The sequence below is a fragment of the Oncorhynchus nerka genome, linkage group LG3, assembly GCF_034236695.1.
Source record: "Oncorhynchus nerka isolate Pitt River linkage group LG3, Oner_Uvic_2.0, whole genome shotgun sequence".
Taxonomy (NCBI): Eukaryota; Metazoa; Chordata; class Actinopteri; order Salmoniformes; family Salmonidae; genus Oncorhynchus; species Oncorhynchus nerka.
Window position 1 is genome coordinate 14,672,136 of NC_088398.1, and position 14,764 is coordinate 14,686,899.

At 46.0% G+C, this 14,764-nt stretch overlaps 1 protein-coding gene across 5 annotated transcripts in view; it reads right to left on the minus strand.

Moving 5' to 3' along the window:
* Window positions 1–14,764, minus strand: part of oxr1a (oxidation resistance 1a) — a 216,624-nt gene that overhangs the window by 17,467 nt on the left and 184,393 nt on the right. For all 5 annotated transcript variants that reach the window (XM_065008776.1, XM_065008771.1, XM_065008781.1 and 2 more), the window contains 2 exons: window positions 1,702–1,863; window positions 970–1,154 (listed from right to left, as the gene is read on the minus strand). In XM_065008776.1, coding sequence (XP_064864848.1) covers window positions 970–1,154; window positions 1,702–1,863 — 347 coding nt within the window. The remainder of the gene's footprint in view (window positions 1–969; window positions 1,155–1,701; window positions 1,864–14,764) is intronic.

The following is a 14,764-nucleotide window of genomic DNA, read 5'->3' on the forward strand; positions in this document are numbered from 1 at the left end:
ACGTTAGTGAATTGGACCTCCACTTAAGATGGCAATCATCTGCATCCGGTTTCCGACGGTGAAGTGGCTAGGGCAAGGGGTGAGGGGGTAAAAATAACGTGTTTGGACTGCAGCCAATAACCATTAGACGTCACAATAGATGCTCCATCAGATCTGAACACCTAACACAGCCCAAATCCACCACTGAACATTTTCACATACATACTGGATGGGCACTACAGTGGAAGGGCTAAGCATAGCTCTATAGTTACAATAATAATAAATATCTCTTAGCAGACACTTTCATCGAACTTACAGTTCAGTAAGTGCATACCTAATTAGCATGTGTATGTGATCTGAGCGGGACATGAACCCACGACCTTGGCATCGCTAGCGCCACAGAGGAACACAGCTACAAATAGCTAATGCTTTGGTAAGATTTCATCATAGTATTAATATAACACAATTATCTTGATTTGAGCAAACAATCCACGTTAAATTGCTAATAAAAACAGAGACGGTAGGAGATCTGTATGTGGGTGGCATGCCATGGAGATAAACTAAGCTGGCTGCTGAAGTGGATATATTACTACATCAAGCAAATGGGTGAGCAATCCAGACGTAGGTGGGTGCATGCATAGTTCATTAACCTTGTTATAATTGTCATTTCCTTTTTGACATGGGGGATATAATTAATCTGTTGGATGGTTTCTGATGTAATCAGTGTGTGCCTGCAGTGCTGGGCTGATGAAGTGATTACGGAGGGGCTGTGATGTGTAACCAGGGATGGATGGAGTGGTAGAAAAAGAAGTGGGTAAACGAGTGATGTGTAACGTAAACGCAAACAATGTTAATTTTGTGCAACAGGTGCGTAAACGCAACTCCTCTCCACTACATCCCTGATAGTGTGGTTCAGTAGGCACAAAACGGTGTGCTCTAATGAATGGGACCCCTGTGTGTGACAGACCGACAGACAGACAGGGCTCTTACGCGGGCACGGCCTCTCTGATCTTGCTGTCAGTGATCTCCTTGTAGATGGCTGCAGACATGACCTCCTCCAGGGGACACATGTAGCCGTACTCCTCACAGCCGTGCTCCTGCACCAGAGGGTCCATCCTGTGGGGGTCAAACATGATGTTGTTGGGCGTCACCAGCAACACCCCGCTCACCGCACCCTGGGGGGAGAGAGAGACAGACACAGAGAGGGAGAGAGAGACAGACGGAGAGAGAGATAGAGAGAGAGAGAGTGGGAGGGAGGGAGAAAGAAGAGAGAGGGTTAGACAGAATATTACAGCTAGAGTGAAAGAAATGTGTCAGCCATTTAGTGGAGGAGATATATTACCCTTCCAGCATAAATAAACAAAATGGCTGTACTGTACTGTAGGTATCCAAAAGCAACTGAAGGATATTGACTATGAACGGGAAGCTCCAATACTGACCTCCCTGTGTGTGTGTGTGTGTGGGGGGGGGGGGGGGGGGGTGGGGTGGGGGGGCAGCAAACCTTTGATTTAGACTGAATGGATCAACATTGGTTTCATGTTGTTCAATAGCATGGATCTGAGCTGCTAGAGGTGGATGTTGGCTGGTGGAGGGCCAGCATTCCTGATGGTCCTCTGAACTTCTCCATGCGCTTATCTTATAATACTGTACATATCTTATATATAGAATATACTATATATACTGTATAGTACTGTAATATATATGAATATACATGATATATACCTTGCCGTCTGTGATGTACTTGCAGTTGATTTTGAGGAACTTCTCTGTCAGGGCCTCTTCCTCCTCGGAGGTGGATGACACTACACGGGCCTGGCGGAGTGCTGAGAACACCGGAGCATGGTGATGATGGTGAGCCTCTGGCCTGGGAGCGCCATTGGATTCCTACAGGGAGGGGTGGCCATTTTGAATAACAGGACAGGAGGGAGAAGTAAAGGGTGGACAAGAATGAACACATTTAGCGTTTAGTGATATGTTTATAAAACAGTAAGTTATGGCTTTAGCTTATCCTCCAAGTCATATAGAATAGATTAAGTCATATAGAATAGATTAAGTCATATAGAATATATAAAGTCATATAGAATAGATCAAGTCATATAGAATAGATCAAGTCAAATAGTATAGTATCAACAGCAGGTGTATCAATTCAACAACACTCAATGCTCAAACAACATTGAGTTGAATGTAATCAATATAAGCAATCTTAGATTTCAGTAACAAAATTCTTGCACACATCACATCACATACCATAGAAATAGAATGAATAGAAAGGTCATCTCATTCAAGTCATTGGCGGCATAATGTGTGGACTGGCAGCCATTTTGAGTGTACCCATGGCAGGAAGTAAAGGCAGGAAGTAAAAGCAGGAAGTATACCCTTCAATCTGTGATTTGTTGAGTCAACTCAACTGACATTCCAAAAAGGACATTCCATTGCAGTTAGCATCATTTGAATGAACATTCTACATTACCGTGGCAATCTAGCATCAGTTTATAACAAATTCAAAAATACCATGGAGATTATTGCTTCACAATATCTGGCAGCCATTGTGCATGTACGTACCCAAGAGTTTACCAGTCAAATATCCAGGGTTAGAGCTTTCAAGCTGTTCTATTCATTCTATGTCTATGTCACATACTCAAGTGACATGTTACATTGCATGTGACCTGATTATATACCAAGTGATAATAATGAAGAAGGAGTTGGCAAAATCAGACCTAAGTTGATTTGTCTCCCTACATCAAACCAATCAGCTAGGGTATCTAAATATACTGTAGAGTATAGCTAGTCTACATGTAGCAATGTTTCTGCACTGCTCGCCAATCAGGTCAACAAACAAACAGAGACAGAGAAAGACAAGTACACTACATGACCAAAAGTATATGGACACCTGCTCGTCGAACATCTCATTCCAAAATCATGGGCATAGATTGGTCCTCCCTTTGCTGCTATAACAGCCTCCACTCTTCTGGGAAGGCTTTCCACTAGATGTTGGAACATTGCTACAGGGACATGCTTCCATTCAGCCACAAGAGCGTTAGTGAGGTTGGACAGTGACGTTGAGCGATTAGGCCTGGCTCGCAGTCGGCGTTCCTATTCATCCCAAAGGTGTTAGATGGCTTTGAGGTCAGGGCTCTGTGCAGGCCAGTCAAGTTCTTCCACACCAATCTCGACAAACCATTTCCGTACGGACCTCGCTTTGTGCACAGGGGCATTGTCGTGCTGAAACAGCAAAGGGGCTTCCCAAACTGTTGCCACAAAGGTGAAAGCCCAGAATCGTCTAGAATGTAATTGTATTCTGTTGCGTTAAGATTTCCCTTCACTGGAACTAAGGAGCAATGCTCCAGCTAATGCTTGGCATTGCGAATAGTGATCTTAGGCTTGTGTGCGGCTGCTTGGCAATGGAAACCTATTTCATGAAGCTCCCATCGAACAGTTGGTACGCGCTTCAGCCCCCGGTGTTCCCGTTCTGTGAGCTTGTGTGGCCTACCACTTCGCGGCTGAGCTATTGTTGCTCCTAGACGTTTCCACTTCACAATAACAGCTCTTATAGTTGACCAGAGCAGCTAAAGCAGGGCAGAGATTTTATGAACTGACTTGTTGGAAAGGTGGCATCCTATGACGGTGACACGTTGAAAGGCACTGAGCTCTTCAGTAAGGCCATTCTACTTCCAATGTTTGTCTATGGAGATTGCATGGCGGTGTGCTCAATTTTATACACCTGTCAGCAACGGGTGTGGCTGAAATAGCCGAATCCACTCATTTGAAGGGGTGTCCACATACTTTTGTATATATAGTGTATGTCTCCCTACATCAAACCAATCAGCCAGAGTATCTAAATATGCAGTATAGCTAGTGAGTGTTCATTTGTAGCAATGTTTCTGCACTGCTAGCCAATCAGGTCAACAAACACACAGAGACAGAGAGAGACATGTATGTCTAATCAGATACATTAGTAAATGAATGCACTTCCTGTAGTCTGAAGTTCATCATGGCAATTAGATAGAAAAACATATCTATATGAGGCTGAAGCGTTCATCTTTATGGTGGTTCGCTAGTAGATGCATGATTAGTTTAATAAAAACAGGATGAGAAGTGCACATGAAGACTATTTAAATACAGCTCTGTTATTCCTCCATCTACATACATCATACACTTCGTCATGTGTGTGTGTAGATCAGTAGACTGATTATTCTTCCTGTACTGAAATGTTAACTGAACTCCAGGACTGCCGATGTACACTGAGAAATGAACACTCACTCAGTCTCATGGAACATGAAACGGAGATATCAGGCAGATATTACCTAACTACAGATGTGTGTTTGTGTCTGTCAGCAGTCTGTCTGTGTTACTGATCATATCAGCTTCATGTAACCCAGTAATAGACTCAGGGTAAACCCATGCTCCTGACCCAACCCAATCCCTGACCATATGGGCCACGACGACAGCAAAGACCCTGTTTAACCCTGTTCACTCAACAAACAGACAGTGTTACTGTTCTTATGACAAGTAGAGATAGAGATTTAAGTTTTACGATGTGTTATTATGTACAGATCCAGTTTCTACAGTAGTATTTGCTGCATCTCACAAGGAGGACTCGGGGCTGTGACAGTCATGGAAATTTGGATGACGGTAATTGGCCAGCCAAATGACCACGGTCTCCGAAAATAACCGCTACAATAGCAAAAAATATATATAATATTTGTTTTGCTTTTCAGACACACCTTTTCTCCTTTCTTCCGCTCCTGACTGCATGTGCTGCCATAGAAATAGAATGAATAGAACGGGCTTCCCCATTCAAGTTAATGATGGTATAATGGGTGAACTGGCGACCATTGCGAGCGTACCCATGGAAGCAAAGCAGGAAGTAAAAGCAGGAAGTATACCCATCAATCTGTACTGTGATTTGTTGATTCAACTCAACTGACATTACAAACAATCCATTCCATTGCATGAGCCACATCAGTTAACATAATTTGAATGAACATTCTACATTACCACGAAAATGATTGAATCACAATACCAGACAGTCATTGCGAGTCTACCCATGAGTTTAATCGTCACATTTCTAGAGTTAGAGGTTCCAAGCTCATTCTATTCATTGTTTGCTACAACACCTTGCTTGTTTCAGCAAGAGGCAACAAAGTTTCATCATGTTGTTAAGAGCCCATGTTATCACAGAAACTGACTCAACCACATGAAAGCCTGGCTATCACACCTTCAGTCAGCTGTTCGAAAAAAAAGTAGGAAAAATATGCAGGTAATTTTAATTATGACGGTCTTCATCCATAAACATTTGTGCCAACCCTACTACAGTCATTTCTAGGCACATCTCTAGGCACTCGGCACTAGTTCTCCAGCTCCTCCATTGTAAACAATGATAATGATTTATCCACATGGCCTGCTACTGTGCCAGGCTGTGTGGCTGGCTGCAGAGCCAGACGGAGGGATGGAGGGATAGGGAGGGTGTGGGAACAAGAGCTAGGCAGAAGGATGGATGGAGGGATAGGGAGGGTGTGGGAACAGGAGCTAGGCAGAGGGATGGATGGAGGGATAGGGAGGGTGTGGGAACAGGAGCTAGGCAGAGGGATGGATGGAGGGATAGGGAGGGTGTGGGAACAGGAGCTAGGCAGAGGGATGGATGGAGGGATAGTGAGGGTGTGGGAACAGGAGCTAGGCAGAGGGATGGATGGAGGGATAGGGAGGGTGTGGGAACAGGAGCTAGGCAGAGGGATGGATGGAGGGATAGGGAGGGTGTGGGAACAGGAGCTAGGCAGAGGGATGGATGGAGGGATAGTGAGGGTGTGGGAACAGGAGCTAGGCAGAAGGATGGATGGAGGGATAGGGAGGGTGTGGGAACAGGAGCTAGGCAGAGGGATGGATGGAGGGATAGGGAGGGTGTGGGAACAGGAGCTAGGCAGAGGGATGGATGGAGGGATAGGGAGGGTGTGGGAACAGGAGCTAGGCAGAGGGATGGATGGAGGGATAGGGAGGGTGTGGGAACAGGAGCTAGGCAGAGGGATGGATGGAGGGATAGTGAGGGTGTGGGAACAGGAGCTAGGCAGAGGGATGGATGGAGGGATAGTGAGGGTGTGGGAACAGGAGCTGCTAGGCAGAGGGATGGATGGAGGGATAGGGAGGGTGTGGGAACAGGAGCTAGGCAGAAGGATGGATGGAGGGATAGGGAGGGTGTGGGAACAGGAGCTAGGCAGAGGGATGGATGGAGGGATAGGGAGGGTGTGGGAACAGGAGCTAGGCAGAGGGATGGATGGAGGGATAGGGAGGGTGTGGGAACAGGAGCTAGGCAGAGGGATGGATGGAGGGATAGTGAGGGTGTGGGAACAGGAGCTAGGCAGAGGGATGGATGGAGGGATAGTGAGGGTGTGGGAACAGGAGCTAGGCAGAGGGATGGATGGAGGGATAGGGAGGGTGTGGGAACAGGAGCTAGGCAGAGGGATGGATGGAGGGATAGTGAGGGTGTGGGAACAGGAGCTAGGCAGAGGGATGGATGGAGGGATAGTGAGGGTGTGGGAACAGGAGCTAGGCAGAGGGATGGATGGAGGGATAGGGAGGGTGTGGGAACAGGAGCTAGGCAGAGGGATGGATGGAGGGATAGTGAGGGTGTGGGAACAGGAGCTAGGCAGAGGGATGGATGGAGGGATAGTGAGGGTGTGGGAACAGGAGCTAGGCAGAGGGATGGATGGAGGGATAGTGAGGGTGTGGGAACAGGAGCTAGGCAGAGGGATGGATGGAGGGATAGGGAGGGTGTGGGAACAGGAGCTAGGCAGAGGGATGGATGGAGGGATAGTGAGGGTGTGGGAACAGGAGCTAGGCAGAGGGATGGATGGAGGGATAGGGAGGGTGTGGGAACAGGAGCTAGGCAGAGGGATGGATGGAGGGATAGGGAGGGTGTGGGAACAGGAGCTAGGCAGAGGGATGGATGGAGGGATAGGGAGGGTGTGGGAACAGGAGCTAGGCAGAGGGATGGATGGAGGGATAGTGAGGGTGTGGGAACAGGAGCTAGGCAGAGGGATGGATGGAGAGATAGTGAGGGTGTGGGAACAGGAGCTAGGCAGAGGGATGGATGGAGGGATAGGGAGGGTGTGGGAACAGGAGCTAGGCAGAGGGATGGATGGAGGGATAGTGAGGGTGTGGGAACAGGAGCTAGGCAGAGGGATGGATGGAGGGATAGTGAGGGTGTGGGAACAGGAGCTAGGCAGAGGGATGGATGGAGGGATAGGGAGGGTGTGGGAACAGGAGCTAGGCAGAGGGATGGATGGAGGGATAGTGAGGGTGTGGGAACAGGAGCTAGGCAGAGGGATGGATGGAGGGATAGTGAGGGTGTGGGAACAGGAGCTAGGCAGAGGGATGGATGGAGGGATAGGGAGGGTGTGGGAACAGGAGCTAGGCAGAGGGATGGATGGAGGGATAGTGAGGGTGTGGGAACAGGAGCTAGGCAGAGGGATGGATGGAGGGATAGTGAGGGTGTGGGAACAGGAGCTAGGCAGAGGGATGGATGGAGGGATAGGGAGGGTGTGGGAACAGGAGCTAGGCAGAGGGATGGATGGAGGGATAGTGAGGGTGTGGGAACAGGAGCTAGGCAGAGGGATGGATGGAGGGATAGGGAGGGTGTGGGAACAGGAGCTAGGCAGAGGGATGGATGGAGGGATAGGGAGGGTGTGGGAACAGGAGCTAGGCAGAGGGATGGATGGAGGGATAGGGAGGGTGTGGGAACAGGAGCTAGGCAGAGGGATGGATGGAGGGATAGTGAGGGTGTGGGAACAGGAGCTAGGCAGAGGGATGGATGGAGAGATAGTGAGGGTGTGGGAACAGGAGCTAGGCAGAGGGATGGATGGAGGGATAGTGAGGGTGTGGGAACAGGAGCTAGGCAGAGGGATGGATGGAGGGATAGTGAGGGTGTGGGAACAGGAGCTAGGCAGAGGGATGGATGGAGGGATAGGGAAGGTGTGGGAACAGGAGCTAGGCAGAGGGATGGATGGAGGGATAGGGAGGGTGTGGGAACAGGAGCTAGGCAGAGGGATGGATGGAGGGATAGTGAGGGTGTGGGAACAAGAAGATGGATGGATGGAAGGTCGGAGGAGGAATGAGGGATGGAGGGATAGGGAAGGAGGGTGTGGGAAAATGGCATAGACGGAGAGATGAAGAGTAGGCGTGCAGGTCTGCTGTGTGTGAAACACCAAACCCACAGCTGTCTGCTGGCCTCTTGACACCCTCCCACACCTCTCCTGTCTCTGTCTCCCTGGGAGCACCAGCCCACGACTACTGACCCACCGGCACACTACTAGCAACACATACGCACACAGACACACTGGCAGCTAATGAGGCTGAGGGGGCAGCTCAACATGCTAGACAAAACAAAAAAACAACAAAAAAACTACTGGCTGGAATTCCAACCCGGCCACTCCGGCACACAACAAGACTGTGTTAGCCCTTTGAGCTAAAACCTAGGCCTTCACTGAACCACCACCGTTACAGGAACATTATACATCAGTAGGAAAGAGAACATGACACTTGAGTGGTGCTCTCCTTGGTCGGTCACTGTCATCCACTTCAGGTGGATATCTACAGTGCTTCACCCATCCTCTCTTCACTGGCACATTCACTTCCTAGTGACTCATGCTCCAGTACTCTCTGTTCTGCTGCAGTAATACTACAGCAACATGACAAGAGGTATTCACAGCCTCCAATAACACACAGCTCTAGGCCGTCTCCCAAATGGCAACATATTCCCTATATGGTACACTAGTTTCAACCAGGGCTCATAGGGCTTTGATCAAAAATAGTACACAATGTAGGGAATAGGGTGCCATTTGGGACACAAGCCAACTGTCCCCTTCCCCAGCAGCACATAGCTGACAACAGAAATCCGAACACTGGCCTGGTTTAAAATAAACAGTCCTAACATGTCCTCCTTCCTCTCTTAGACAACATCCTCCATCCCCCTATCATCACAAGAGAGGAAGCAGATCACAGGAAGGAAGGGTGTGTGTATGTGTGTGTGAGGTGGTCTAACATAACACTGTGAGCTAACCCTCCCACTCTGCACTATCATTTGTATGAGAGATCCACTTTAACAGTGTTCCAGTGTCTATCTTTTATCATGGTATTGTTCATACCATAAACCAGCACTAGGCCAGGTATGCATAATATACTGTTTCCCTCAGGTACTTGGACAGCGGTCATATACACTGAGGACTATATGTTTATGTGTTAGCCTGATCAGCGTTCTAATAAGAATTGAATAACCAATGTGAACACCACAATTGTCAAAGATATCAACGTGTGTGTGTCTCTGTGAGAGGAGGTGTACACTGGCCGACCGGAGAGTGGGAGAGGCTAAAGATGGAGGAATGGAGAGAGAGAGGGATGGGATGGTGTTATCACATGGTGCTTTGATCCCAGAGGCTATGGGAAATCAATCCAGTCTAGAGCTGCTTGCCAGGTGGAAAGGAAGAAAGCTGACTCTGACATAATGCTATGGATATTGCATCCATCCATAGAGCTGCTGCTGTTTGCTTTGCCAAGTATGCATCCCAAATGGCACCCTATTCCCTTTATAGTGCACTACTTTTGACCAGGGTCCTGGTCAAAATGAGTGCACTATAGAGGGAATAGGGTGCCACTTGGGACGTGACCATAGTAGCACAACCCCTCTAATATTATATATGTGATGGTTGTTTGTTTTCCACTTAGTAAACTTATATTGCAGGGATCATAAACTAGATTCAGACGCAGGACAATTTTTTCTTGAGCGGATGGTCGGGGAGCAGGAGCGTAATAAAACAAATATTTTTAGATTGCAAATTGACTTCAAGAAGCCTAAAAACATATAGTATTTGATTAAAACATCATTTCAAACCTTGATTACATTTGGGGGCATTACCCTACATAGGGTGCCGTCTTTCGGATAGGAAGTTAAACGGGTGTCCTGACTCTCAGTGGTCATTCAAAATCACATGGCACTTATTGTAAGAGTAGGGGTGTTCACCCATTGTCATGGATAAATGCCCAACCTGTCCACATTCCATCATGACCACCTAATCATCCCCCTCATTCCTAATTGGCATATATCCCTCCTCACCTCTCCACCTGATAGCTGATGTGTGGTGAGCGTTCTGGCACAAAAATGGTTGGTTGCTACACATTGGTGGTGGATGAGGTGGGTTTCCCCCTACTATACTGAATAAAAATATAAATGCAACATGTAAAGTGTTGGTCCCATGTTTTATGAGCTGAAATAAAAGATCCCATACATTTTCCATATGCACAAAATGTTTATTTCTCTCAAATTTGTTTACATCCCTATTAGCCAGCCATATCAAGAAGCTGATTAAACAGCATGATCATTACACAGGTACACCTTGTGCTGGGAACAATAAAAGGCTCCTCTAAAATGTGCAGTTTTGTCACAGAACACAATGCCACAGATGTTTCAAGTGTTGAGGGAGAGTGCAATTGGCATGTGGAATGCAGGAATGTCCACCATATTTGTTGCCAGAGAATTGAACATGAATTTGAATGCACAGAGATACTGTGATGAGACCCTGAGGCCCATTGTCGTGCCATTCATCCGCTGCCATCCCCTCATGTTTCAACATGATAATGCACGGCCCTATGTCGCAAGGATCTGTACACAATTCCTGTGAGCTGAAAATGTCCCAGGTCTTCAATGGCCTGCATACTCACCAGACATGTCACCCATTGAGCATGTTTGGGATGCTCAGGATCGACGTGTATGACAGCGTGTTCCAGTCCTGCCAATATCCATTAACTTCGCATTCAAGAGGAGTGGGACAACATTCCACAGGCCACAATCCACAGCCTGAACAACACTATATGAAGGAGATGTGTCGCACTGCATGAGGCAAATAGCTCTCACACCAGATACTTATGCACGCCCCTACTTTAAAAACCTTTTTTTAATAGAGCTGAAGTCGGACGTTTACATACACATTAGGCAAATACATTTAAACTCAGTTCTTCACAATTCCTGACATTAATCCTAGTACAAATTCCCTGTCTTAAATCAGTTAGGATCACCACTTAATTTTCAGAATGTGAAATGTCAGAATAATAGTAGAGAGAATAATTTATTTCAGCTTTTATTTCTTTCATCACATTCCCAGTGGGTCAGAAGTTTACATACACTCAATTAGTATTTGATTGGCATTGCCTTTAAATGGTTTAACTTGGGTCAAACGTTTCGGGTAGCCTTCCACAAGCTTCCCACAATAGGTTGGTTGAATTTTGGCCCATTCCTCCTGACATAGCTGGTGTAACTGAGTCAGGTTTCTAGGCCTCCTTGCTCACACACAATTGTTCAGTTCTGCCAAACAAATTTTCTATAGGATTGAGGTCAGGGTTTTGTGATGGCCACTCCAATACCTTGACTTTGTTGTCCTTGAGCCATTTTGCCACAACTTTGGAAGTATGCTTGGGGTCATTCTCCATTTGGAGACCCATTTGTGACCAAACTTTAACTTCCTGACTGATGTCTTGGGATGTTGCTTCAATATATCCACATCATTTTCCTACCTCATGATGCCATCTATTTTGTGAAGTACACCAGTCCCTCCTGCAGCCAAGCACTCCCACAACATGATGCTTCACGGTTGGGATGGTGTTCTTCGGCTTGCAAGCCTCCCACTTTTTCCTCCCAACATAACAATGGTCATTATGGCCAAACAGTTCTATTTTTGTTTCATCAGACCAGAGGACATATCTCCAAAAAGTACGATCTTTGTCCCCATGTGCAGTTGCAAACCGTAGTCTGGCTTTTTTTAATGGCGGTGTTGGAGCAGTGGCTTCTTCGTTGCTGAAGAACCTTTCAGGTTATGTCGATATAGGACTCGTTTTACTGTGGATATAGATACTTTTGTACCCGTTTCCTCCAGCATCTTCACAAGGTCCTTTGCTGTTGTTCTGAGATTGATTTGCACTTTTCGCACCAAAGTACGTTCATCTCTTGGAGACAGAAAGCGTCTCCTTCCTGAGCAGTATAATGGCTGCGTAGTCCCATGGTGTTCATACTTGCGTACTATCATTTGTACAGATGTACGTGGTACCCTCAGGCGTTTGGAAATTGCTCCCTGAATGAACCAGACTTGTGGAGGTCTCCAATTATTTGGAGGTCTTGGCTGATTTCTTTTGATTTTCCCATGATGTCAAGCAAAGAGGTACCGAGTTTGAAGGTAGGCCTTGAAATACATCCACAGGTACACCTCCAATTGACTCATTACTCATTAAATTATGTCTATGAGCCTATCAGAAACTTCTAAAGCCATGACATAATTTTTTGGAATTTTCCAAGCTGTTTAAAGGCACAGTCAACTTAGTGTATGTAAACTTCTGACCCACTGGAATTGTGATACAGTGAATTATAAGTGAAGTAATCTGTCTGTAAACAATTGTTGGAAAAATTACTTATGTCATGCACAAAGTAGATGTCCTAACCGACTTGCCAAAACTATAGTTTGTTAACAAGAAATTTGTGGAGTGGTTGAAAAACGAGTTTTAATGACTCCAACCTAAGCGTATGTAAACGTTTGACTTCAACTGTATCTGTGACCAACAGATGCATATCGGTTTTCCCAGTCATGTGAAATCCGTAGATTAGGGCCTAATGAATTTATTTTAATTGACTGATTTCCTTATGGGAACTTTAACTCAGTAAAATCTTAGAAATTGTTTTATGTTGCGTTGATATTTTTGTTCAGTATATGCAAAGCGCGTTGAGTACCTCAGTTGGTAGAAAAGGGCTATATAAATCCAATCAATTATTATTGTTTGTATATGATCACATATGTCTCTCTATTATGCGTGGGAATATTTGGGAACAGATTTCCAAAATTCAAATCACTTGGAGCTGAGTCTTTTACATCCAACAATGAACATTTTAAAAATGATATATATATGCAGTACCACTCCAGAGTTTGGACACACCTACTCATCCCAGGGTTTTTCTAAATGTTGTACTATGTTATACACTGTAGAATAATAGTGAAGACATTAAAACTATGAAATAACACATATGGAATCTTATAATAACCAAAAATGTGTTAAACAAATTAGATTCTTCAAAGCATCCACCCTTTGCCTTCATAACAACTTTGCACACTCTTGGCATTCTCTCAACCAGCTTCACCTGGAATACTTTTCCAACAGTCTGGAAGGAGTTCCCACATATGCTGAGCACTTGTTGGCTGCTTTTCCAAATCATCCCAAACTATCTCAATTTGGTTGAGGTTGGATGCTCAAATTATCTCAATTGGGTTAAGGTGACCTGGAGGCCATAATTTTCCTTGTTGGTCAAATTGCCCTTACACAGTCATTGGGGCATTTGTCCCACTAAGCACAAACATTGATTTGTTTAACACCTTTCTGGTTACTACATGATTCCATATGTGTTATTTCATGGTTTTGATGTCTTCACTACTATTCTACAATGTAGAAAATATTAAAAATAAAGAAAAACCATTGAATGAGTAGGTGTGTCCAAACTTTAGACTGGTACTGGTACTGTATATTTTTGGCTCAGAAAACTTGAGGTGGCAAAAAACCCCACCAAAACCAAAACCACCTGCTAGTTGGGGATCACTGCTATAATGATTCATGAGGATCTTTAGTGCAGAGAGGAAGACCGAGGGACTCTTTTAGCAAAATGTTTGACCCCATATATTAACACTCCATAACATCCAGTGCCATTTACACTACAATAGAAAATAACAGAATAGAATGACTAGTGACTAGGACAAGGAATTCACACCTTCCGAGACCCCTTCAGGACAAACCACCAGCCTGCCAATGGCCTGAGCTTCCGTCCTGTACTGTATGGCCTTGCAGACAGGCTGCAATGTAGACTGGACATCAAAGGCAGAGAGAGAGAGTAGAAGGCTAGAAGTGGAATACTGTGGAAGATTTAACCACAGCTCCCCCATGTGGACATGTCCATGTTCTGCAACCACAAGCAGAACAAACATATACTGTAAATTCATGGGATGCATCCCTTGAATCTTTCATCCTGATTCTCCTACAATGACAGGAGGATGTTGGCAAGGTGGAAGAGTAGAGGTGAAACCCAAAGGTCCGGGCTGGGTTACATGAGCAGCTGTAGTTTGGCACCAGCCCATTGGCCACCAGCCACCCTGCAGCAGGCTAGGCAGGTAATTTACACTAGTCCTACTTTCCCTGGCCCTAAAAATAGAGGCCTACTCTGTTCTGTGCAACATAAGGAAGGAAGTGAGGGTGCCAGGACACAACAGAACAGGATAGGACAGGGAGAGGTCTGGAGGACAGTGAGCTAGGCTGGCTACGGTCACAGCGTGAGATTCGAATGCCAGCACGATGGCTAGCCAGCCATGACATTTCATGCCTGCCAGACATTACAGCCTGTTCTGTGCGGCCAGTGGAGCCTGCTAAGGGGAGGACGGCTCATAATAATGTCTGGAACGGACTAAATGGAATGGCATCAAACCGTGTGTTTGATGTATTTGATACCATTCCACCTAATCCGCTCCAGCCATTACCACGAGTCTGTCCTCCCCAATTAAGGTGCCACCAACCTCCTGTGTGTGTAGCAACAAAAAGGGTTTTATAATTAAAAGATCATTGAGGTTTAGAAAAAGCATTGTGCAGGTTATTAAGGTCCTTCCTCCTCTACCTTGAAAACCATGCTGGATCTTTACTCCACGTCCTGTTGAGGTGATTTACCCTCCCCTGTCTGTCCTAGAAACACATCATGCTTCCTCTCTCTGGAATAACTGCT